The 24,830-nt window shown below is 46.4% G+C and overlaps 1 protein-coding gene across 2 annotated transcripts in view; it reads right to left on the bottom strand.

Annotated features, from left to right (window-relative positions):
* UBE2E1 (ubiquitin conjugating enzyme E2 E1) overlaps positions 1–24,830 on the bottom strand; it is a 461,740-nt gene that overhangs the window by 347,098 nt on the left and 89,812 nt on the right. The window contains exon 2 of one of the 2 annotated variants that reach the window (XM_085630504.1): positions 24,515–24,619. The exons of the other annotated variant lie outside the window; for it this stretch is intronic. Within the exon in view, the coding sequence (XP_085486630.1) occupies positions 24,515–24,527 (13 nt within the window). The 5' untranslated portion in view covers positions 24,528–24,619. The remainder of the gene's footprint in view (positions 1–24,514; positions 24,620–24,830) is intronic. 2 annotated transcript variants of the gene reach the window in all.

Genomic DNA, 24,830 nt, shown 5'->3' with positions numbered 1-24,830 from the left:
TATACCTATACCTAACCTTAAATGGGACACATATTAACCTATAAGTCACTCCTATGGCAGGCCTTAACAATCCTGAAGGCAGAGTGCTTGGTTTCATGTGAGATGGTGCTCTGGCATGTGCGGAGCCTGTCTGCAGTGATCGGAACCACTTCCTTTTACTGTTTCCAGATATCGCCATACCATATACTCTTAAGTGCATTATGAACCTCGCGGTTAAATGCTATCTTTGGTTTGGATTTATCAAAACATGTCGAGTAAGGTGTCATACGAATTGGAATACTAACCCCTCGCCAATTCTGGCGACGGGGTTAGCATTCCACCCTTCTAGAGGGACACGACATGTACAGTACCTGAAACCCGGGTAAAATCAGACATAGCCTCAGCTCCACAAAATGGATGCTGCCACCACAGACACAAGTCTGCCCTCCTGCTGCTGGGAGTCCTTCCAGCTTGGGAGACGTGGATAAAGGGTTTCCTGCCAGGGGAGGGGCATGCACCACCCCAGACAGGATTTTGTGTATTGGTCAGGTAGGGCTTCAATAGAATCAGACATGCCTGAGGCTCACAAGGAGCCTCGGTGCATATGCCAGTTCAAACCGGTCCTGGGGCACACCAGCCCCGGACCTGGGGCGAGCTGGACAAAGGATTGGGGGTGTAACCACCCCCCTTCCTGGTCCCACCCATAGGGAGGGACCTAGCAGGTAGTCCGGCCCCTAGAATCCGCTTAAAGGTAGGAGCTGTGTCCTAAGACTTCAGACATCCTGGAATCAACTTAACCACAAGAAGAAGACAGGAACTTCGACGCTCTGCTGCACAGAGGACTGAAGGAAATCTCCCCTATGGTCAGGGAGTGACCATCTTGCTAACGCAAGCACCAACCAGCTATTGAACGTCTGCTTTGCCGCCGCCTCCTGCCGGAGCCCGAGCCCAGAGCCCGACAAGAACTGGACCTCCAGACCTCTCACCGCCCGATCCACAGTCCCTGCAAAGAAGGAACCCGTGGAGGCACCGAGACACGTGGAGCCAGCCATCTTGGAAGACCGACGACAAGCTGCAAGCGCAACGACAGAGGCTCCCTCCAAGTTGTGCTTTGGGTCCTGAGAAGCCCAACACCCGAGCAGCATCTGCACCAAAGGTGAGCCCTCCAGCATCTCCACGATCTGCGTGGGGCCCCTCTGCAATTTGCATCTCGACGTGCCTACCCGGTCCCTGGCCTGTTGGCTAGTGGCCATTTTGGCAACGAAACTTGAAATCAACGATGCTGGTCTGGTTGCCCCAGACTGGCCCTAGCTGCCCCCAAAAGGAGCAGCCCCTCTGACCTTGCTGGTCAGAACAATCAGCTTTCCTCTCTTTCCACAACTCCTGCCTTTGCCAAGGCTTGTTTGCTTCTTTCGAGTCGCCGACACCGCCGACAGCGAGAGCCTGCGTGGGACAGCTCGTGACTCGACTCCTGGACGTCGTCGACCTTCAGGGACCACGTGGCTGCGGAGACAAGCTACCCCTCATCACCTGTTTGCACCCGACATCGCCTGGTACCTACCTGGTGCCACGCTGGTCACTGGCTAGTGACTGAACACTGTCCCCTCTGCTTTCAGGTCTTCTACAACTCCGATCCACCCTTGGATCCAACGCATCTCTTCTGGACCGACCGCCTGCAGCATCTTTGTCATCAGGCTCCATTGAATCGATAGAAGAAACCCGACACACTTCGAGACCTATGCACCCGCTTCCTGTGGGTGAGGTAACGCTGGCACTCCGGTGCCCAAGTGTAGAGAAACAGCTCTAGTGTCTGTGTTTTGAACCTTGAGATCGTAGTCCAACCAGAAGATCCTTTCTGCAGTAACTTTTAAACTTTTACGCACCCATTGAAAACCTATGGGAGCCCGCGTGTGACTTTACTCACTGCACACGCGACCCGTGGACCTCCTGGTCACTAACTGAAGTTAGCTCCTTGTAGGCCCAGCGATTCTAGAGGCCCTAGGCCTTTTCCCTTTCCTGTTCGTGGTACTTATACCACTATTTTAGTATATGGTTTGAGTGGCCACCAGGGCCCATCCATATAAAGTGCAACTTCTGTGTATTATAACATTGTCTTGTTTAACGATTTGTGTTCCTGTGCTCATAAAGAGTCTAGGGGATACTTTGAGAAATAAATACATATATATTTTGAATATATATCTGTGTGGTGTCCTTTCATTGGTATAAAAGGGGGTTGCACTTGGTAAAACAGCCTGCTTAACACGCTTTAACGAGTTTAGCCTCAAAGACTGCTTAGCCTACGCTACCACTAGGGCAGCTAGTCCGAAAAGGTTGACATACAACCACACCATAAGGGTTGCTTGGCATGGTACAAGATGGTCACTTTAACTAGTGAACATCATATACCAGGCCATCTTCTCACATTGATGAGCAGCGGTTGGATTTGAGCTTGCTGTGTTTTACCATTGTAATCTCTTGGTTACCAATTGAAAGATCACATAGGTACCTGTAGGTACATATAAAACAAGATAGATATACTTAAGTTCTACTGAACTTAGTTGTTGTAGAGCAAAGGGAGTAGCACACCCTGACTACAACTACTAGATAGGTTTAGTAGGTAAACCCAAGTGTAGGTAGATTGCAACACATCCACCCACACTTAAGAGCAATGGAGGGGGCAGAGGGGTCCAAGGTACCCATCTCTGTCGAGAGTGACCCCCAGAGGGCACCAACTCTCTTTGCTACCCTAAATCAAAATGAGCTCAGGCAGTTGGCAAATATCAGGGGCCTTAAACAGCCCAAGAACCCTACTTCTGCTGAACTCAGAGAGCTTTTGCAAGCTGATGAAGATCAGAAAGCTCTCAAGAAAGCCTCCCAGTTAGGCCCCTTAGGGACTGGAACAGGAGGCCCCCCTTCTGAAGATGCCACCGAGGTACCCCTTTCCAATAGTTAACCCGTTAGATGAGATTCATACTACAGAGGATGAAAGTGATAGGGATACAGATGGTAGTGAGGATGAAGGGAGAAATAGCCCAGTGCCAAGTGTTATACTTGGCCCAGCTAAACTAAGACTATTGGGGACTGACAATGGGATCATCCCATTGGATCTCCCCAGTGGACTTAACCAGGGGCTTGGGAGGCAAAGGAATCACTCAGGTGACTCTAATGCTTCTCATGCCTCTAGAGGCTCTCAAGGTCACTCCAGGAGAAGGATGACCACCCCTCAGAGGAGGAAGCATGAGGCCAGAATGCAGGAAGCCCAGCTGAGGATCAGGAAGCAGGAGCTAGAGGTAGCCCTGATGGAAGAGAAACTGAGCAAGGCTAGGCAACCTAAAGAGAGTGGGTCTATACCCACTGGTGGCAGCATTGTCCCTAAGGACAAGGATAGGGTCTTTGACAATAGGAACCTGTCCAAGGTTGTGCCCCCTACAAAAGTGGGGATGACATCCACAAATGGATGACTGCTCTTGAGAGAGCCTGCAAAGTGCAGCAGGTTCCTGAAGACCAGTGGGCAGCAATCCACTGGCTCTCCTTTGAAGGAAGAGGCAGAGACAGACTCCTCACTGTTAGGGAGGAGGATGTCAGAAACTACACAGTCCTGAAGAGTGTCCTAGTTGATGGGTTAGGCTTAACCACTGAGCAGTACAGGTTAATGTTCAGAGACACCCAGAAGACACAGACTCAGGACTGGTCTGAATACATTGAATGTGCCACTAAGGCTTTGGAGGGTTGGTTGCTGGGAAGTAAGGTATCTGATTATACAGGATTGTACAATTTGATGATGAGAGAACAGATTTTAAGTAACTGTCAAAACCAGCAACTGCATCAACACTTGGTTGACTCAGATCTGACCTCTCCCCAAGAATTGGGAAAGAAGGCAGACAAATGGGTCAGAACCAGGGTTAAGCAAAAGAACCAGAACCAGGGCCAAGGGGGTGATCAGAAGAAAACAGAACAAAAGGGTGGAGATCAGAAATCTAAAGACCAGAAGTCTTCAACAGGGCCCCAAACTAGTACTAACGAGGGTGGGTCCCAGCCAAAAGGGAAGAAGAAAGAAGGTCCAAAGAAACCCTGGTGCAAACATTGCAAGAATACAACTCACTGGACTAGTGATTGTAGGAAGGGTGGAGACCCCAACACTGTGGCCCCTAAGGCACCTGCTCCCAGTACTACTGTTAGCAGTGTTGGTCCCCAAACAAAGGGTGTAGTGGGAATCACTAGAAGAACTGAAGGAGATTCTGACTTAGACAGAACCCGGACACAGGCAGTCTTGATCTGTGATGGGGACATGGATTTGTCCCTGACTGTGAGCCCCAGTAACCTGGGCAAGTACAGACAGACTCCTTTAATAAATGAAAAAGTGGCTCAAGCCTACAGGGACACATGTGCCAGTGTCACTATGGTGACACCAGGCTTTGTGGATCCTGGACAGTACATTCCAGGTGAGAATTACCTGGTGACCAATGCCAGCAATGCCACTACTTCACATAGTGTGGCAGTTGTTAACTTCTCATGGGGAGGGGTAACTGGCCTCAAAAGGGTTGTGGTTAGTGCAGACCTCCCAGTAGAATGTTTGTTGGGCAATGACCTAGAGAGTTCTCTATGGTCAGAAGTGGAGTACAGGACACATGCAGAGATGTTAGGTATATCACCACATGTCCTTGCTGTGACCAGGTCACAGGCCAAAAAGTGCCTTACTGAACCTCAGGTCTTGGATCCTGGAACAATGGACCAAGCACCTACCAAGAAGAAGAACAGGAGGGTAAAGGCTGTGCCTTCCCCCCTGCCTCAAGGTGATGATCAGCCTTCCCAGGAAGATGATCTAGAGGACCCTGAAGGAACTGTCCCTGAAGAGCTTGAACCTGATCAGGTTGAGTTTCTGGGGACAGGGGGACCTTCCAGGGCTGACTTGGGGCAGGCTCAGTTAACCTGTCCATCTCTTGAACCCCTCAGACAGCTGGCTGCTGCTGAGGCTGCTGGGAATGCTCAAGGTACCCATAAAGTGTATTGGGATGAAGGGCTCCTTTATTCAGAGGCTAGAGACCCCAAGCCTGGTGCAACCAGGAGGTTGGTTATACCTCTGCAATTTAGGGGCTTCCTTCTTACCTTGGCCCATGATATTCCTCTAGCAGGACACTTAGGCCAGAACAAGACTTGGGACAGACTTGTCCCTCACTTTCACTGGCCTCACATGAATGAAGATACCAAGGAGTTTTGTCGCTCCTGTGTAACCTGCCAAGCCAGTGGCAAATCAGGTGGCACAACAAAGGCCCCCCTAATACCACTACCTGTGGTGGGGGTCCCCTTTGAAAGAGTGGGAATAGATATAGTGGGTCCCATGGATCCTCCCACTGCATCTGGGCACAGATTTATACTGGTGGTAGTGGATCATGCCACCAGGTATCCAGAGGCAATTCCCCTTAGGACCACTGCAGCTCCTGTGGTGGCCAGGGCCCTGCTAGGAGTATTCTCCAGAGTGGGGTTTCCTAAGGAGGTGGTTTCTGACAGAGGTACCAACTTCATGTCAGGATACTTGACAGCTATGTGGAAGGAATGTGGTGTCAACTACAAGTTCACCACTCCTTATCACCCACAATGCAATGGGCTTGTTGAGAGATTCAACAAGACCCTAAAGGGTATGATCAAAGGATTACCTGAAAAGCTCAGGCGAAGGTGGGACTTCCTTCTACCCTGCCTTCTGTTTGCTTACAGAGAGGTCCCACAAAAAGGAGTTGGCTACAGCCCCTTTGAATTGTTGTTTGGGCACCCTGTAAGAGGCCCACTGTGTTTAGTGAAGGAAGGATGGGAGTTACCTCTCAAAAAGCCTAAACAAGACATAGTGGACTATGTACTTGGTCTCCGCTCCAGGATGGCTGAGTATATGGAGAAGGCATCCAAAAACCTTGAGGCAAGCCAGGCCTTACAGAAAGCTTGGCATGACCAAAAGGCTGTCTTGGTTGAGTTTCAGCCAGGACAGAAGGTATGGGTGTTGGAGCCAGTGGCCCCAGCAGCACTCCAAGACAAATGGTCTGGACCCCACACAATCCTGGAAAAGAAGGGAGAGGTCACCTACTTGGTGGACCTAGGAACTCCCAGGAGTCCCCACAGGGTACTCCATGTTAACAGGTTAAAAGCATATGTTGACAGGGCAGACATGGGCTTGCTCATGGCTACAGATGAGGGACAGGAGGAAGAGAGTGACCCTCTCCCAGACCTGTTGTCTCAGAACCCTGAAGATGGTTCAGTTGAAGGAGTGACCCTTGGAGGCAACCTCACTGAGCATCAGCAGATTGAATGTAGACAAGTTCTACAATCATTTCAACACATGTTTTCCTTGATACCTAGTCAAACTGACTGGTGTACCCATGTGGTGGACACTGGTGACAGTCTGCCTGTAAAGAACAAACTTTACAGACAACCTGACCACGTCAGGGACTGTATAAAGGTTGAGGTACACAAAATGCTGGAACTGGGTGTCATTTAACCCTCAGAGAGCCCCTGGTTTTGTTCCCCAAACCTCACACCAAAGATGGCAAGAGAGAGATGAGGTTCTGTGTGGATTACAGAGGACTCAATGCTGTCACTAGGACAGATGTACATCCTATTCCAAGGGCAGATGAGCTCATAGACAAACTAGCGTCTGCTAAGTTTTTGAGCACATTTGACTTGACAGCTGGCTATTGGCAAATCAGATTAGCTGAGGAGTCTAAGGCCAAAACAGCATTCTCAACCCCAGGTGGGCATTATCAATTTTTGGTGATGCCCTTTGGTCTGAAGAATGCACCTGCCACCTTCCAAAGGCTGGTGAATCAAGTACTTACTGGGTTGGATGACTTTTGTGCAGCATACCTTGATGACATTGCTGTCTTTAGCTCTACCTGGGAGGATCACCTGGTCCACCTGAAGAAGGTACTTGAGGCTCTGCAAAAGGCAGCCCTCACTATCAAGGCTACTAAGTGCCAGATAGGGCCGCGTAAGGTTGTGTACTTGGGCCACCTTGTAGGTGGAGGCCAAGTTCAACCACTGGAGAGTAAGATACAATCCATCAAGGACTGGTCCCCTCCAACCACCCAGACTCAAGTTCGAGCTTTCTTGGGCTTGACTGGGTACTACAGGAAGTTTGTTAATAACTATGGGTCCATTGTGACTCCTCTTAATGATCTGACATCCAAGAAGATGCCCCAAAAGGTTCAGTGGACAGTAAGTGTCAAAAGGCATTTGATGACCTGAAGAAGGCCATGTGCTCTGCACCTATCCTGAAAAGTCCTGACTACTCCAAAGAGTTTATTGTCCAAACAGATGCTTCTGAGTTGGGTGTGGGAGCTGTGCTGTCACATCTTAATGTGGATGGCCAAGACCAACCCATTGCTTTTATTAGCAGAAGGTTGACCCCCAGAGAGAAGAATTGGTCAGCTATTGAGAGGGAGGCCTTTGCTGTGGTGTGGGCCCTGAAGAAGCTGAGGCCATACTTGTTTGGCACTCACTTCAAGATTCAGACCGACCATAAGCCCCTCTTGTGGCTAAATCAGATGAAGGGTGAAAATCCCAAACTGCATAGGTGGTCCATTTCCCTACAGGGGATGGACTTTACAGTGGAGCACCGGCCAGGTACAGACCATGGGAATGCAGATGGTCTCTCCAGGTACTTCCACTTAGGACATGAAGACGAGACTGGTCAAGGCTAGTTTAATGTCCCTGCGTTTGGGGGGGGTTGTGTAGGAGAGTAGGGTCTGCTATCCTATGGTCACCCCAAATTTTTGCTTTTTGCTTCACTGGTTTTTGACATATTGAGGCTGTGGGTCTGCTAATCAGACCCCCAGCCTGCTCTTCTCTCTACTAAATTAACACTATGCACTATAGGTGCATAACCAATTGGAATTGGAGCACCCTGTGAGCCCCTGTACCAGTGTACACTAGGTACCCAGGGCATTGGTGTATCTAAGGCCTACCAGGGGCTGAAGCATGTATTTTGCCACCCCTGGCCTGGCCTAACAATTTGACACAACTGGCTGATTACTCAGCTGGGGTAAGTTGGTGTAATCACCTCTTACTTAGGTGTAGTATACCTTTACCTAACCTTAAATGGGACACATATTAACCTATAAGTCACTCCTATGGCAGGCCTTAACAATCCTGAAGGCAGAGTGCTTGGTTTCATGTGAGATGGTGCTCTGGCATGAGCTGAGCCTGTCTGCAGTGATCGGAACCACTTCCTTTTACTGTTTCCAGATATCGCCATACCATATACTCTTAAGTGCATTATGAACCTCGCGGTTAAATGCTATCTTTGGTTTGGCTTTATCAAAACATGTCGAGTAAGGTGTCATACGAATTGGAATACTAACCCCTCGCCAATTCTGGCGACGGGGTTAGCATTCCACCCTTCTAGAGGGACACGACATGTACAGTACCTGAAACCCGGGTAAAATCAGACATAGCCTCAGCTCCACAAAATGGATGCTGCCACCACAGACACAAGTCTGCCCTCCTGCTGCTGGGAGTCCTTCCAGCTTGGGAGACGTGGACAAAGGGTTTCCTGCCAGGGGAGGGGCATGCACCACCCCAGACAGGATTTTGTGTATTGGTCAGGTAGGGCTTCAATAGAATCAGACATGCCTGAGGCTCACAAGGAGCCTCAGTGCATATGCCAGTTCAAACCGGTCCTGGGGCACACCAGCCCCGGACCTGGGGCGAGCTGGACAAAGGATTGGGGGTGTAACCACCCCCCTTCCTGGTCCCACCCATAGGGAGGGACCTAGCAGGTAGTCCGGCCCCTAGAATCCGCTTAAAGGTAGGAGCTGTGTCCTAAGACTTCAGACATCCTGGAATCAACTTAACCACAAGAAGAAGACGGGAACTTCGACGCTCTGCTGCACAGAGGACTGAAGGAAATCTCCCCTATGGTCAGGGAGTGACCATCTTGCTAGCGCAAGCACCAACCAGCTATTGAACGTCTGCTTTGCCGCCGCCTCCTGCCGGAGCCCAGAGCCCAGAGCCCGACAAGAACTGGACCTCCAGACCTCTCACCGCCCGATCCACAGTCCCTGCAAAGAAGGAACCCGTGGAGGCACCGAGACACGTGGAGCCAGCCATCTTGGAAGACCGACGACAAGCTGCAAGCGCAACGACAGAGGCTCCCTCCAAGTTGTGCTTTGGGTCCTGAGAAGCCCAACACCCGAGCAGCATCTGCACCAAAGGTGAGCCCTCCAGCATCTCCACGATCTGCGTGGGGCCCCTCTGCAATTTGCATCTCGACGTGCCTACCCGGTCCCTGGCCCGTTGGCTAGTGGCCATTTTGGCGATGAAACTTGAAATCAACGACACTGGTCTGGTTGCCCCAGACTGGCCCTAGCTGCCCCCCAAAGGAGCAGCCCCTCTGACCTTGCTGGTCAGAACAATCAGCTTACCTCTCTTTCCACGACTCCTGCCTTTGCCAAGGCTTGTTTGCTTCTTTCGAGTCGCCGACACCGTCGGCAGCGAGAGCCTGCGTGGGACAGCTCGTGACTTGACTCCTGGACGTCGTCGACCTTCAGGGACCACGTGGCTGCGGAGACAAGCTACCCCTCATCACCTGTTTGCACCCGACATCGCCTGGTACCTACCTGGTGCCACGCTGGTCACTGGCTAGTGACTGAACACTGTCCCCTCTGCTTTCAGGTCTTCTACAACTCCGATCCACCCTTGGATCCAACGCATCTCTTCTGGACCGACTGCCTGCAGCATCTTTGTCATCAGGCTCCATTGAATCGATAGAAGAAACCCGACGCACTTCGAGACCTATGCACCCGCTTCCTGTGGGTGAGGTAACGCTGTCACTCCGGTGCCCAAGTGTAGAGAAACATCTCTAGTGGCTGTGTTTTGAATCTTGAGATCGTAGTCCAACCAGAAGATCCTTTCTGCAGTAACTTTTAAACTTTTACGCACCTATTGAAAACCTATGGGAGCCCGCGTGTGACTTTACTCACTGCACACGCGACCCGTGGACCTCCTGGTCACTAACTGAAGTTAGCTCCTTGTAGGCCCAGCGATTCTAGAGGCCCTAGGCCTTTTCCCTTTCCTGTTCGTGGTACTAATACCACTATTTTAGTATATGGTTTGAGTGGCCACCAGGGCCCATCCATATAAAGTGCAACTTCTGTGTATTATAACATTGTCTTGTTTAACGATTTGTGTTCCTGTGCTCATAAAGAGTCTAGGGGATACTTTGAGAAATAAATACATATATATTTTGAATATATATCTGTGTGGTGTCCTTTCATTGGTATAAAAGGGGGTTACATTTGGTAAAACAGCCTGCTTAACACGCTTTAACGAGTTTAGCCTCAAAGACTGCTTAGCCTACGCTACCACTAGGGCAGCTAGTCTGAAAAGGTTGACTTACAACCACACCATAAGGGTTGCTTGGCATGGTACAAGGTGGTCACTTTAACTAGTGAACATCATATACCAGGCCAACTTCTCACAATGGCAAATTTAATAATGACGGCACAGGCAGATCTCCACTGCTCGGTGCACACATCAGGTCCTGTGAGGCCTGTGCAACCTGGTAGCAGCACTACCCACAAAACACAAGTCACCATCACCAAGGACTAGAGTTGGCACTAATAGAAACCCTGCAAGGTGCTCTCACGCATGCTCTAGGGTGCAGCGAGCAAGTTGGACTCTTTGCAGGTTTGTCTATGGGATTGGTCGATTTTGACCCTCAAGTACATCTTCGAAACTAAGATTATATAGTGCCTTAATATCTCTCTGAGGACACTATCCTGTTCACAGGAGGCAATTGGTTTCAAATCCCACCACTGAAACCATACCAGTGTCCAGAAGCTGGTCATTTAAAATCTCACTTCTGACACCAATATGGTGTCTTAAGACTGATGGTTTAAACTCCAGAGCTGAAACCATATCGGCAAATAACTCTCTTTGATGTCTTCATCGGACATTTAAAAAGTTCACTCCTAGGAGGAATGGGGCATAGGAACAGAGTCTATTTTACACGTGTGTGACACACGGTGAGTCCCTGAGACAATATATTTGTAGTTACTTGTGTCACAATATCTCTTTAACCGCATACTCAGGGGAATCATTGCTCTCCATATTTCCACGAATGTTGGCGACAAGTTCCACAAATGTGTGATCGTGTACATTCTCGTGAAACTCTCCGTCTTTGTGCATAACACAGTTTCACATAAGCATCTACCTCCTCCCTGGTGACTAAATGAGCTGGGAATCTATTTACATTAAGAGGTGGCAGGGGAGCAAATACAAACATCTATTCCTTCTCACATACCCAGGCATACCATGGTTTATCACAGGAGATCTTGGACTCACACATATATCCTTACAATTCAATTCAATTCAGCTTTATTCGGTACAAATTAATGTCCATCAAAGCATACACAATCACAATTACAAAATATGAACAGCTTATAGCAGACATAATTACACATCATTAAACAGTATTAATAGTTAAAAAACAATAATTTACACCTTTAAAATGTCATAAACATCTAAAAACACATACTTTTCCTCACATTGATGCATTTGTTTAAAAAAGTAGCAGTATAAAAACAAATATCTGCCGATTGTAAATTAAAAATCAGTTTCATAGCTTGCTCAACCGTACGTGTACCATATTTAACAAACATGGGTTTTAGCAAAATAATACGAAAATTAGAGTAGAGCTTGCAGAATAATATAAAGTGCATTGTGCTCTGCTTTGAAATCCCGTCGCAACTACAAGGACCTACAGGGTATTTCCTCATTACAGGTTGGGCCACCAGATGATGGACTGTGCCGAATCTCAATCTAGTCAGCACAAATTTATGTGTCGGCCTGGTGACAAGAGTTAAATAGACAGGGAATCCATCCATGGTCAAATATCTGTTATAAAACATAACTGTGGACAAAGTACCAGCAATAACAGTTCTTTTCCTCTCAACAAAGGCTAGAAAAACCCTTTTTAACTCGATCTTAGGGATTAATAAAACAGCGTTCGGATCAGTTACAATATTCAGGTTAAAAATATCCGAAAAACACATAATAATGTATTTAATCCAGGGTATTGCTAAGGCTTTATCTAGTCGCATACAATCCTGGATAATAACCCTAGTAAAGGATTTTTCTTCATTCGACCAAATAGACCGCCAAACCATCAGAGGTCTAAGTGACAAAAGATCGGATAGATAGTTCATATTTAATTCTTGGTGACATAATGCATTAGAGGCCGAAGTGGGTAAACACAAAACTTTTTTAAGGAAAGAATTCTGTTCCAGTTGTAATTCATATACATCACTGTAACCCCAAATTCCTGCCCCATATAATGCAATCGAAACACATCTTGCCTGATAAATTTTTGTCATGTCTCTGGTCCTTCGATCCCCAATTTTCTGGGCAAATCTAAAAATTCCATGTGCATTTCTAGCCATTTTATTGCGTATATTATTAAATTCATGTGTCCACTTTTTATCTTCAGAAAAAGTTATGCCTAAATAACAGAATTTGTCTACCTGCTGTACTTTTGCTTTGTCAATGAAAAACCCTTTCGCTGTATATTTACGTTTCTTTGGGCCACAGATCATTGTATAAGTTTTGCTTTTGTTGATAACTAATTTTTTATCATTAATAAAAGAAGCAAAACTATCCATTAGTCGTTGTAACCCTATCGGGGTTCTCGATAATAATACAGCATCATCGGCATATAGTAACACTGGTACTGGTACACCATTAATCATGGGAGCATCTGCGGATACTTCTTTTAAAATTGCATCAATGTTATTTATAAATAAAATAAATAAAAGTGGGGCTAAAACACAACCCTGCCTTATACCTCGCTTAACGCTAAAGTTCCGGGTACATTCACCCTTCTTACCAAAACGTACACATGTTTTTAATCTCTCATACATCCTGGCAAGAAAATAAATTATGCCCTTTAGTGCCCCTATTTCCAACAAGGTTGACCACAGAATAGAGTGGTCAACCATGTCGAAAGCGCTACTTAAATCTGCAAAGCACATATAAATATGACCAGATTTGGCTTCACTATATTTCCCGATCAATAATTCTAGATTAATGCATTGATCGAGTGTACCCCTACCTTTCCTAAAGCCATATTGGCTATCTGACAGAATACAGTCCTGTTCTACCCATTCTTCGAGTCTAACTAGCATAATCCTACTCATAACTTTTACCGAAGCATCCAATAATGAAACTGGTCTATAGTTTTTTGCGTCTGACCTGGATCCTTTCTTGTATATTGGTACAATTATAGACTCCTCCCATGTTAACGGAGGGTCTGTACAAACCGCGGCATTAAAAACAACAGCCAACAGTGGGCCCCATACTTCTGGGGCATCCTTATATACATCACTAGGGACCCCATCTGGGCCTTGGGCCTTCCCTCCTTTGCTTGCCCTAATCCCCATTTCCACTTCTTCCACAGTAATCTCCAGTGGTATAATCGGCCAGCTAACTGTCCCGACATTAGTGTTTTTATCTGAGTTGAAAATACTTGAGAAGTGGGTAATCCAGCCTTCACAAGAGACATTTGATGTTAACTCAGGCATATTTGTTTCCTTAAGGAATGGGGAGTTGACTGTTGCCCAAAATAATACAGAATTAGAACGTTCTGCCGCCTGGTTAAGAGAATCCCAGGCCTGGAGCTGTAGAACCCTCTTCCTCGCTTTAATAGCACTTTTATATTCTAGCCTCAGAGTAGTTACTAGTTTTTTATCTCTAGGTCTAATTACAAGGACCTGTTTAAGATTGGTCAGGGCAGTAGAACAGGTTTTATCAAACCAAACCAAACCAGGTTTTTTACTACCCCTACTGGCACTTGTAAACTTAGCGTTAATGGCTTTGTTGATTTCTTTAAAACTAGATAAGACCCGCTCATGATCTAATCTATTTTCTAAAATAAAAACAATGTCTGCTAAATTCTTCATAATGATAAATTCCCTTAGCTCTGATGCTTTTGCACCTATCCACCTCAACCTTACCCCATTAACCCGATGTGCTTCAATATTTCCAACCATAGTCCCTGCCTCTCTATCATTCCCTTCCCACAAAGTCATGGGCACAATAATACAATTATGGTCACTGGTGCCCATTACTTCCATTTCCAGTGGGGCAAAACAGTCAGCAATACTGGAGGATACCAACACATGATCGATTACAGAATTGGCACGCCAATTCCTGAATGTAGGGATAGAATTATGGCAGAGACCCTCCCACTCTGGATCTCCAGAAGCTCACTTGTTCTTGTTGGTAAGAGGGGATTAGGTATATAGCAACAGTTCATTTGTCTATGGCTGTTAAGACCTGTGGTTACGTCCAGGCAGCTCCGCACATCTTTTCCTGTTATTACTTCTGATTTAAAAACAGTTGTTGTGTTTTTAGGGACCCATTCTGTGGTTGCTTTTTGTTAGGTCAGTGCTTAGCCAGTCCACTCCTACTGTGCATTTGAGTCTGTCAAGTGACCGCTCTTCCATTATTGGTCATAAATATTTAACATGGTGAACCAGAACCAATAGCCACAGCAGGAACCCCTGTGATGAAGTATGTGATAGGACCAGCAAGACAGTAGAGGCCTGCACTCCAGAGCCAATTAAAGACAGAGTCCTACTCTGCTATGGATTCTGCACCCTCATATGTACTCAAAAGTGAAGACTGCTTTTATTAGAGCACTCAGATCTTTCCCAGATAGTGATCATGAATTTACGGAAGGTGCAGACGGTTACACTTGAGAATCCCCTCGCCATGGATAGCTGTTCAAGTATTATCCAAGAGCTTGTGTCGCTATTTTCATTTGCATTGGATGGAATTTTGAAGCCTGCAGATCTTAAAGTGTGGGTTTTTGTGATTAAACAAGGTGGACCTCGTTGTAATGAACTGAGGCTAGTCTTTCAGAGACAAAATTTAATTATCAAACCTTCAGTGTTAAATCAAGTTCTGTTTCAGAATGTGGGGGAAACACTTCCCTCCCCCCCACACCACGCCTTCTTTATCAATACTGTTTTCTCAAGAGGTAAGAGAGTGTTATCAAATCTTATTTTTAGGTGTTCTGTTGAATAACTAATTTTTTTCCGTGATGCAAATGCTAGGACTCCTTTCATAATCTATTTTTTCCCAGAAATTCAAGTCAATAAGAACTCCCCATTTTTTTGCTTTCTGCCGGGAGACCATTTTTTTGCAGCCATAATGGGAAATATTGCGGTCATCACGCTTATTAGCTGATTTTGTGATAATTTCGTGAATAACTAGAGAGTCTGATCCTTGGGAAAAATCAATAGCTCTTGCCTATCTGAGTTATTGTCGTTGTCAATATTTTAACCATGAAACGGCCAGCACTGGGCGCTTTATGGTGCTTTTTAAAAAATAACCGGCGGCGGTGGTGGCAGCAGCGACGGCGGTTTGGGGCATCTCGGAGTATGAGAGGTCATGCAACACAGAGGCTGTAGCACTGGCCGCATCTTAGCACTTTTTTTGTTAAGACTTTCGGCAATGCAGCACCGCTGCGGAGCTGCTGTCCAGCATGGCTAAAACATTGACAAAGGCAATAGCTTGCATAGGCGAGATATTTTGGCTTTGCAAATGCTTGGTTCAGTGAGCCTCAGTTAAGCGCTAACAAGAGCGCGCAGAGGCCAACTCACGTGCCTAGGTCAGTGAGTCCACTGCTGAGTGGACACAGGTGCGTGGTTAACGTATCTACCGTGGCGCTAGGATGACTGAATTCAAGACCGGTTCCTGCGCTGGACTATAGTGTGGGATCCTGGTCAACCTCTTTATCACTGAGCCTCAATTACTTTATCCACCAACTTTCACAACAATTGCAAACACCTTAAAAATCTGCTTGTGTGCCATAATAAACCAGGACCCAGGCACTGTAGGGGCTGCAGTTCAGTTGGTCCAAGCAGACGTGCAGACAGAGGGCACGCAATCATCTTTTACCTGGATTCTCAATGCTACTGGTGGCCTTGTGAGAAGAAACTGACCTTCTGTCTTGCGTCACACCAGACTTAAAAGTAATCTGTAAAATTATTTTTCAGCTCCCCGGGGTGGGGGTGTAGTCTGCCACCAATACAGTGAGACTCTCCCACCACAGAAGGATATTAATGATTATGTAATTTTGGCACAACGCTTACTGCCAAAGACTTGCAGCTTCATAGCACTTGATACTACAGGTGTTCACTACCTACCAAGTTCGAGGTTTGCCTTTTATCAACTTTGCAAGGGTGAAAGGCTGAGAGAACCAGTTTTCATAAGTGGCAAGTGGTTCGAAGGGAGCCTGACAGCATGCGGAGCCCTTGAGGAGGACTGCGTTCCTGTGTTTAAGAAGTTTCCTAATGATGTCTGAAGACACACAAAAAACCTGCAATGTGGAATTAGGATGGGAGGAGGGGGCAAAGAGCCTGCAAACACATGTACTCTTATGGAGTGCTAGAACTAGAAGAAAAAAGTAGCTCCAAAGCAGAAGCAGTGGAAGGACATTAGGCAAGGAAGAAGTACCTGGGCCATGCTCCTAGGGAGGGATTAACGCGCAAAGAGGACGTGAAGGTGGCACACGCTGACCAAACAGAAGCAAATGAGAGGGACGATGAAGCCAACCAATAGTAAACAATGAGAGGGCTCTAATGTCCCTGTAAGTAAACAAAATGTGTCAAGAGACAGCGCATGAACTGTCTCAAGAAAGACATTATAAGCAGCTAGAACATTCTTTTGAATGTCTGTAATTGAAATGTTTTTGTCACATTTGAGATTTGATTGGCCACAGTGAGCTTTGCCTCCATAATCTCTTCAAAGTTCCAAAACTGGGTGACTCCAAAACTCAGCAGCAACAAATAGCAGGTGTTAGTAGGAACTCTTGAGTTAATATCAGTCACTGGTGATTGCTTTGAGCAGCATATCCAGTCCAGTGCCACGGGACGTAAGCTGCACCTCACCGACGAGGCTCAAGCAGGCTGAAACTGGTCTGTGGTTGCTTGTGCTCGAGTTTACAGGGGACCTGGCCTGGCTGTTCATGGTGAACTATTCTGTTAGAGACGGAGCAAGTATGATTTACATATGGCCCATCTCTATCTGGAGAGGAAGCAAAATGATCAATTGTGATGTGGGCCAGTGATCACCAGTGCCTGAGGTTAATTCAAGCATTCCTTCGTCAACCTGCTTTTTTTGTTGTGCATCTGCGCAGCCAGAACTACAATAACCAAGTGGAAGGAGCGGCCCAAACCCCCTCGTTACACTTTAGACACTTTAAACCAGTGCTTAATTTGAGCCGGGGGTTTCCAGTGCTCTGCACTTAATTGTCAGCACCGGGGCCTGTGACAGTCTGCCACAAGGTGGCGTTGTCTGGCTAATTTAGAGATGAGCACAACAGGTAATTATTAATTCAATATACATATAAAATAAGTATTACCTGCCGCCTAAGCCATTCATATAGCTTTGGGGGTCTGGAATAGTCCGAATTGTCACACTTGTAGGAGTGTGAGGGTTAGTAGTTGTGCAGTGAGGTACTTTCACTATAATTAAAAGGTTTTTCCAAAGCAGTGGATTGCTTTCATCAAGAGCACGGAGTAAGCATTGAAGGCCAGCGGTCTGAAGGCAGAACCTTGCAGTTATGGCGAGAAGCAGGCGACTGCAATGGCTGCCTCGTTATCACTGCGCCAGTCTGGAGAATACACATAGGACGGCAGCTAGACTGGCAGATTCATCACCCACTGTTATGTGATGACGAGCACCAAACTTTAAAAATATATTCAGAAACATCTGGCTTACTCTGTCAAATGTCCCAGCCAACCGTGCACGTCTTTTGGTTTAAAATGTCACTGTGAATCCTTTATTGCCTCAATTATCCATTTATGTGAGGAAAAGATGCATGCGTTTATAGTAAGAAAACATACCTTCAAATGTTCTTTGAACATTTCGATGTCCAATAATATATATTTTTTGGTGACATTGTGCTTTCACAGTCAGAAAACCACTTCAGGGCACAAATAACAAGCATTAAAAATGCAATAGGTCTCGCCTTTCATTACGTTAAAGCCATTTGCTTCGCTATACAAGATCATTAGCAAAGCAAATGGCTTTAACTTCATCAAAGGCGAGACCTATTGAATTTCAATGCTCGTTTGTATTGTGTGCTTAATTAGTAAGCTTTAATGTCTCATGACTGTTAGTGAACTGCGTCACTTATTAAACCTGTAAATTTCGCCATTTTCCCTCGGCACTTTTTAAGCACATTATTTAAAGTAGTGCCCGCTACGCATATTAGCACATTGTATCATTTCCGACCTAGTCTTTATTTCGTTTCTGACGCGCTCCTCTCAGACTAGGTTGAGCTTCTAGCGTTTGTGCAGTCACTCTGTCCGCCATGTGTATTAGTCTGACCACCTATGATGACCAATTATCGCGATGCTAGCCATGTGCTATAATTTTGCTTTTTATATTACCACCTTTTACTGCACAATGTATTGCCTTTCTCAATAAACAAGTATAACACTTTTACGGGGTTTCTTTATCTTGCACAGCTGTTCACAAAGCCAGAACATCCAACAACAAATATTATTAATCACATAGACGAAACCTAGTGCATTTGCCACTGCTTGTGGTTTATGTATGTATGTTTGTATGTTTGTATGTTTTAAAAGGCAACCTACGGGGTCCGGAAGCAAGCATGAAAGGGATAGTGCTTATAACAGTTTAGTTTAACCCTGGGAGGTCCGTTGGGGTTGAGCAAAGCAAACTTATTTGTGAATGCTAATAGTTAACAAACAAAAAAATGGAGCCTGTCATAAAATAAAGAAAAACAGTACCCAGACATAGTGCAATATACAGAGCGTAGGTCTGAACACAAGGAGGAATGCTCTGCAAAAAATAGCGCCGGTAATTGAGAAAACGTTCGGCAGGCAGACAGAGTGGCAAATACAGAGCTTTAAAGTCGACCACTAAATCTATTACGTCACATTCCCGTCTAAACGCTGTGTGTTTCTGTTCGCTTTCTTTATTTAGAATATGTTTTAGGTGCATTAAAACGCCAGGCTGATAAAGTGCAAATTATGGCAGGAAGCTTGGAACACCAGCAGGAAACAAAGTAAACAAAAAATTGCGCCGGTAATAAAAGAAAACAGACGTCAGGGAGATAAAGTGCCGAATACGGAGCATAGCACAAATGAATATTTGAATACAAATTGTGACCACATTCTTGATTTCACGACCAATTTAACGCTTAAACAAAGGTTGTACGATGTCTGCTTGCAACAATAGGAAGCTAGTCGTTGTTAGTCGCTGCATTGCCACTGGTGACATACTACAGTATACAGAACATAGGCGGAACAGGAACGCTCTGCAAAAACACAGCGCTGTTAATAAATGTAAACATACGGCAGGCAGATAGAGTGGCAAATATGGAGTTGTAAAGTCTATTCCATCAAATTTCCATCTAAACGCTGCGTGTTTCTGTTTGCTTTATTTATTTATAATATGCTTTAGTTGCATTGGAAAGCCAGTGTGTTATAGTGTATAAATAATGTGTTTTATTTAAAAAAGACGTCTCTAAAGCATATTACCAAAAAAACACAAGCTGTCGGCCTAAGGGAGGTGGCAACAGGAGCACGCCAACGTGCATTTTAAATAAGATTTCGGCGTTGTGCAAAAAATATAGTGCATCCCAGCTAATAAAGGAGTGTGTAACGCCACAAGTGAGATCTAATCCCGCTAGGCGTGGCTAAAAGGAGAAAGGGTGGCAACAAGGAGGGATTGACATGCCTTCCGTGCAATCATTGCACTGCCTTTGGCATAATTTGTGGCGCCAAACGACACGCACGAATAAAAGCTGAAGGCGGAGCTGAGACACAGGTTCTGGAATCGTATTGATTTCAAGAAGTCTTCGTATGATGAGTGCAGCGCATGCGCTGCTTACGTCAGGCCGAGACCTAAAAACATGATATGACTTCCGACCACCGAGACCCCGGAACGTAAAGCGCCACTCATTTCCTAGGCAGCACTCACTTATAACCAATAGCCGTATTTCTTGAGGTACGGCATCAATGCTAATACGTCGATCAGCCCCAAATATAGCGTGTGATTGCATACGAGTGTCACCCTCCTTATGGCAGCCTTGTATTGCTAATTGATTGTTGCACAGCAGGTATCACTGAATGTTTAAACAGGCATGCACTAAATGGAAAATAGAGACTTGTGCAGCGCCTGCAGCGTCACTGCTCGGCGGCGACAGACAAACAAGAACATTTAGAGCGTGATTTATATATGAACATGTACATTACTATATAATCACTGTACATAGAACACAGTTTAGCTTGAAAATATTCCCATTAAAGAGAACATTATGATAAGATTGTGACATGACGTCATTGCACAACCCTATATTGTGGGCATTGTTCCATGATTTCAGTGTACAAGGGCAGGCGCCTTAAGAGTGTGCCTGTGGTTAGGTAGCACTATAAAAAAACAAAAAAATGTACGATTCATAGAGGCTTCCAGGTGTGCGTTCATTCACAGTTCTTTTCCATTAAGCAGTATGTACCACATAGGTCAGGGCATTAGTGGCGGCCCTCGACATTTTGAACAAGTGCAGCACTGAGGCTGGGATTGCACAGCGCCTTGAGGGTGCCACCTGTGTGCCAGTCTAGAGCACGGAATGCCTGTGCTGGGTGCCCCAAAAAACAATGACCTACCCTCAATGTGGAACACAAACAGCAGCTCTCTGAGTGACAGCAGCAGGACTTTCAGGATGCAGACGTGGAATATCACCTAAGCAACAACAGTTCAAGAACTCACGCATTTACTCACTGATCCACCTTTACATTCCTCTCACTGACTTAAGCACCCGCTTCAGAGATCTGTCTGTAGCCTGCAGGCACTCATGACTTTGCTGTACATGATCTGTGAGTGATAAAACCTTGTGCTAGTCTGCCCTGCTCATTCTCTTCTGTGGGGAGGGGAAGCTTGCACCAGCTGCTTCCTGTGAGAGAAGGAAGCTTGCTTTGCTCCTGTAATGTTGCCCCTGTTCTGTGAGAAAGCAAAGCCTGCACTCGTGATGCCTGATTTGTACCTATGCTGTGTGGGGAAACCTTGCGCTGCTGCCGCCCTAGTTATATCTGTTCTTTGAAGGAGGGAAGCTTGCACTGTTTCTGCCCGAGGTGTACCGGTTCTATGAAGAAGGGGTGTGTCGAATGCTGCTGCCACATCTATGAAAAAAATCAAAGGATATATTGAATGTGCTTGCATAACCTGCCCTGTGAACCTTGGACTGTTTCACAATACTTCATGTGAGATACTGGTAGTCCTGAGGAAGGCGCCTGACCCCTCAGGAGCAAAACTCAAGCACCGAAACATGGAATGAAATCACATTTATTAGAGCACAACAGTGATCCCTAAGGGCATTCCATTGCTGACCAACTTATAGACCGGGAAAGGAGAAAACAAACACAACTCAACCACCACAATAAAAAAACATTATAAAGATAGAAACAGCCAAGTCCTCAACAGCCACCGGACGTGAAAGATGTCTGCTTTAATCTGTAAAAGAAGATTTCATTATTTCGCTGAACAACAGAGAAGGACTTTACACCAGAGCAAATTTAGGGTCGCCTTAGATCTTAAATCCTGGGAAGGGATATATTTATTAAACTTATTTTGCTAAAAAGCAGTTCCTGAACCATGTACTTCGCAGTAAGCCAGGCCCAGGCATCTAAAATGATACCTTTATGAACTGGAAGCCAGCGCAGCTTAGATTTGAGGTTTTTGTAAAACTCAGCTGGAGGCTGGCCCCATGTATCAAAAAGATGCATTATTTACCAGAGCAGCTGAGGGGTCTGAAGGGCAATGAGAAAGGAAAGCCAACAGACCAGTGCACCCTTCCAGGGCCCATCCTCGGCCTGGGCTGGGTGTGGAGTGCCCGTCATACCACAGTAATGCCCTGTGCCTTGAACCGGTGCAGCACGTGCTGCAGGGAATCCCCTACGTGCCACCTTGCCTCATGAACCTGCTGCTATTACCTCACAGAGCTCTGCTCCACCAAGACTTGTGTCAGCCTCCCTCCCAAGCTTTGCACGCGCCACACCACCCTCACGTGTGCACACGATGAGGCGAGGAGGAAAGAAAAGAGGAAAGGAGACAAAAAAGGGGGTAAAATGAATCAGAACAAGAAAGTCGCCAAGAAAAAAGCAAATAAAAGAATGACAGGAGCATTTAATGGCAGAAAATCGAAGTGGGTCTCAGGGTGCAATCCCAGCGAGGTAGGCCCGTGGGTTAATGCAGCTGTAGTGGCGGTCCTTGTACCACGAACGTCAGGGGTTCAGTGCTAGGGAGCTTGCCCCCTCCGAGCATTAGACATGACAGAGTTCAACGCTTCAAACTTCTCACATTTTGTAGATGCGTTTCGAGGTTTATGCTTCAGAAATCAAAAGTGTCTTAAGCTATTAGTGTCGTTGGTCCAAATCTATTACATACAGGTACTTGTAAGGCCACAAAGTAAGTAACTGAAGGATATTTTACAATCTTTACCCCTGCCTCTGCCCACAACGCCAGGGTCTTCCCCGCCACTCACAAGGTCGCAGTTTCTATACACGCATACATACCCCTGCATTTATGCACCAGTTTTCTGACGTGCACCTGCATTTTCACGTATGAACCAGCATTCACTAATGCTATAGTCACTATTACTCTTGGTGTTTTAGAACCTTCTTATGTAGAGAAGAACCTCTCGCTGTCCTGGAGGACAGTGCCCTCTAGGAGCAAAGTGTGGGCTGATGCGCACCAGCCGGGAAACATGCCACATATCAGGTGCACACATGTGCCCAAGTTTGAAGACCACCTACTGGGGTTCTCCTTCTCAAATTTGGCACTCGAGTTTGAGGGGAGTTTATGGAGTGTGTGTAGAAATTTGAGAAGGTAAAAGAAGTCTACTGTGGGGGTAAAGAACATGGAGCCGTTCAGTTCCATCAGAGGCGCGCTTAGTACAACCCAAGTCTATTCAGGCGCAAGCGCCAGCCAGGTTCAAAAATGAGTATTGGTAGCAAGTGAAAAGGAACAGCAGATGAAGGACTCAAGGGTGGGGGGGAGGGGGGGGGGGGAGGGGGACACAGAGGCAAATGGCACAGCCCAAGGGTTCACAGTGCAGTGACAAGTGTACTATGAGACATAATGCAAGAAGGAAAATGGGCTCCCAGAACAAGGGGTGGATAGTAAAAGATAACTCCAACTGGGGTGCAGAGGACCCCCAGCACTTCAAGGCACTCAAGCCCACGCTATGCCCATGAAGCCGAAGCTACGCACGCGGGATATGCAAAATATCGACAGATAAGCCTCACCCATTGGTCACTGGAGATGCTGACTAAGCCTGGGCAAAGCACTACGGTAGCGTAGTTTACGAAGTTTGCGCTACTTCGGACTACGCGAATTGCACGTAGCACAGTGCAAACACGAGTAGCGTAGCGTAGTGCAGCGGTCATTTTTTGCTTGCTCGCGGTCCTCAACGTCAAGTTGGCGACCACGAGCAAGCAAAATGACATCCCAGCGAGACTTTTTCCTCATTTGCCATCAGCAACATCAAGTTGCCGATCGCGAGCGTGGAAAATAAACCTCCCAGCGACCTTCTCAACGCGGGGAGGTCAGGTTTCTCATTGCGAGTGGTCGCGTATGCTCGCGACTGCTCGCGATGAGAAACTACCAATCCGCGTTGTGAAAGCTGCCGCTCGAGTAGAAATCTACTAGAGCGGCAGAAAACGACCGCTTGCACTGTGCAAGATGCAGTTTGCACTGATTTCACAGTGCGGACAAGCATCCGGCACTGTGCAATCAGTGCGAACAGCATCTTTGCACAGTGCACTACGCAGTTTGCGTAGCTCGCGTAGTACACTTCGCGTAGCGCTACTTCGCAAACTACGTCCAGGGTTAATGCTGACCCTGCTGCATGCAAGGGAAGCGAACATCAGTGACGTGGTTTACTTTAGTTTGCTATGGCCTTTGTGCAAGCCTTCCCACTCAGAGTAGGCGCTACTTCCGTGCAGTCAATATTTTAAGTGAATGCTGCTCCCCTTTGCAGGTGTTGCCAGTGGTCAGATAGCTTTGTATCCCACTGACCTGGTTAGGTCCAGTACATAAACCTCTTTGTGGGACTTGAACTTGGGCGTGGGGGTGGCTTGACTTAGTGTCAAGCAGAGGTCTGACCCCACTCCCCATCCAAAATATTTTAAAGTCCCAATCCACGATGGCTTAAAGCAATTACACTGGCGTAAATGTAAACCGTCTACATTTTCTCATTTGCGAAGACTTACACACGCTAGTACCCGTGAACAGTTGCATCTGTTGCAACTTCCCAAGAGCACTCTTGGTTTTCTTTGAGAATCCCCCCCCCCCTCAAAAAAAAATGCAAATTTACTCCAAATATAGAAGAATACCTATGCAAGTATACTCCATTTTATCTGAATAGTGCCCAGTGTGTTTTCCAATGTGTGCACATTGAGCGATTAGTGCAAAAGCTTGTGAATTTCATTGCACGTGCTTTAATTCTCTAACTCACCTACTTGCTCCATGGACGAACAGTCAGACAGACGGCAGGACCAGGGGGGCGGCTGCGAGCAGGGCTGCTCCAGGGCAACGCAGACTGTGTTGATTGGTGCGCCACCTGCTGGAGGTACCACTCAAACTCATTCACAAGCAATGGAGCTCCACTGAAAAACAAGCATTGGCAAAACCAAAAGATTGGACGCATGCGCTTGTGTGCTAAATTTTTTTTTTAAAACACACACACACACACACACACAATAAATACACTGGTTATCCTGCACAAAAATTAAAAGAAAAATTGCTTTGTGTATACAATGCATAGATGAGAA

The sequence above is a fragment of the Triturus cristatus genome, chromosome 10, assembly GCF_964204655.1.
Source record: "Triturus cristatus chromosome 10, aTriCri1.1, whole genome shotgun sequence".
Lineage (NCBI taxonomy): Eukaryota > Metazoa > Chordata > Amphibia > Caudata > Salamandridae > Triturus > Triturus cristatus.
Note: the sequence above shows the minus strand (reverse complement) of the source record. Positions and strands in the feature narration are given on the sequence as shown.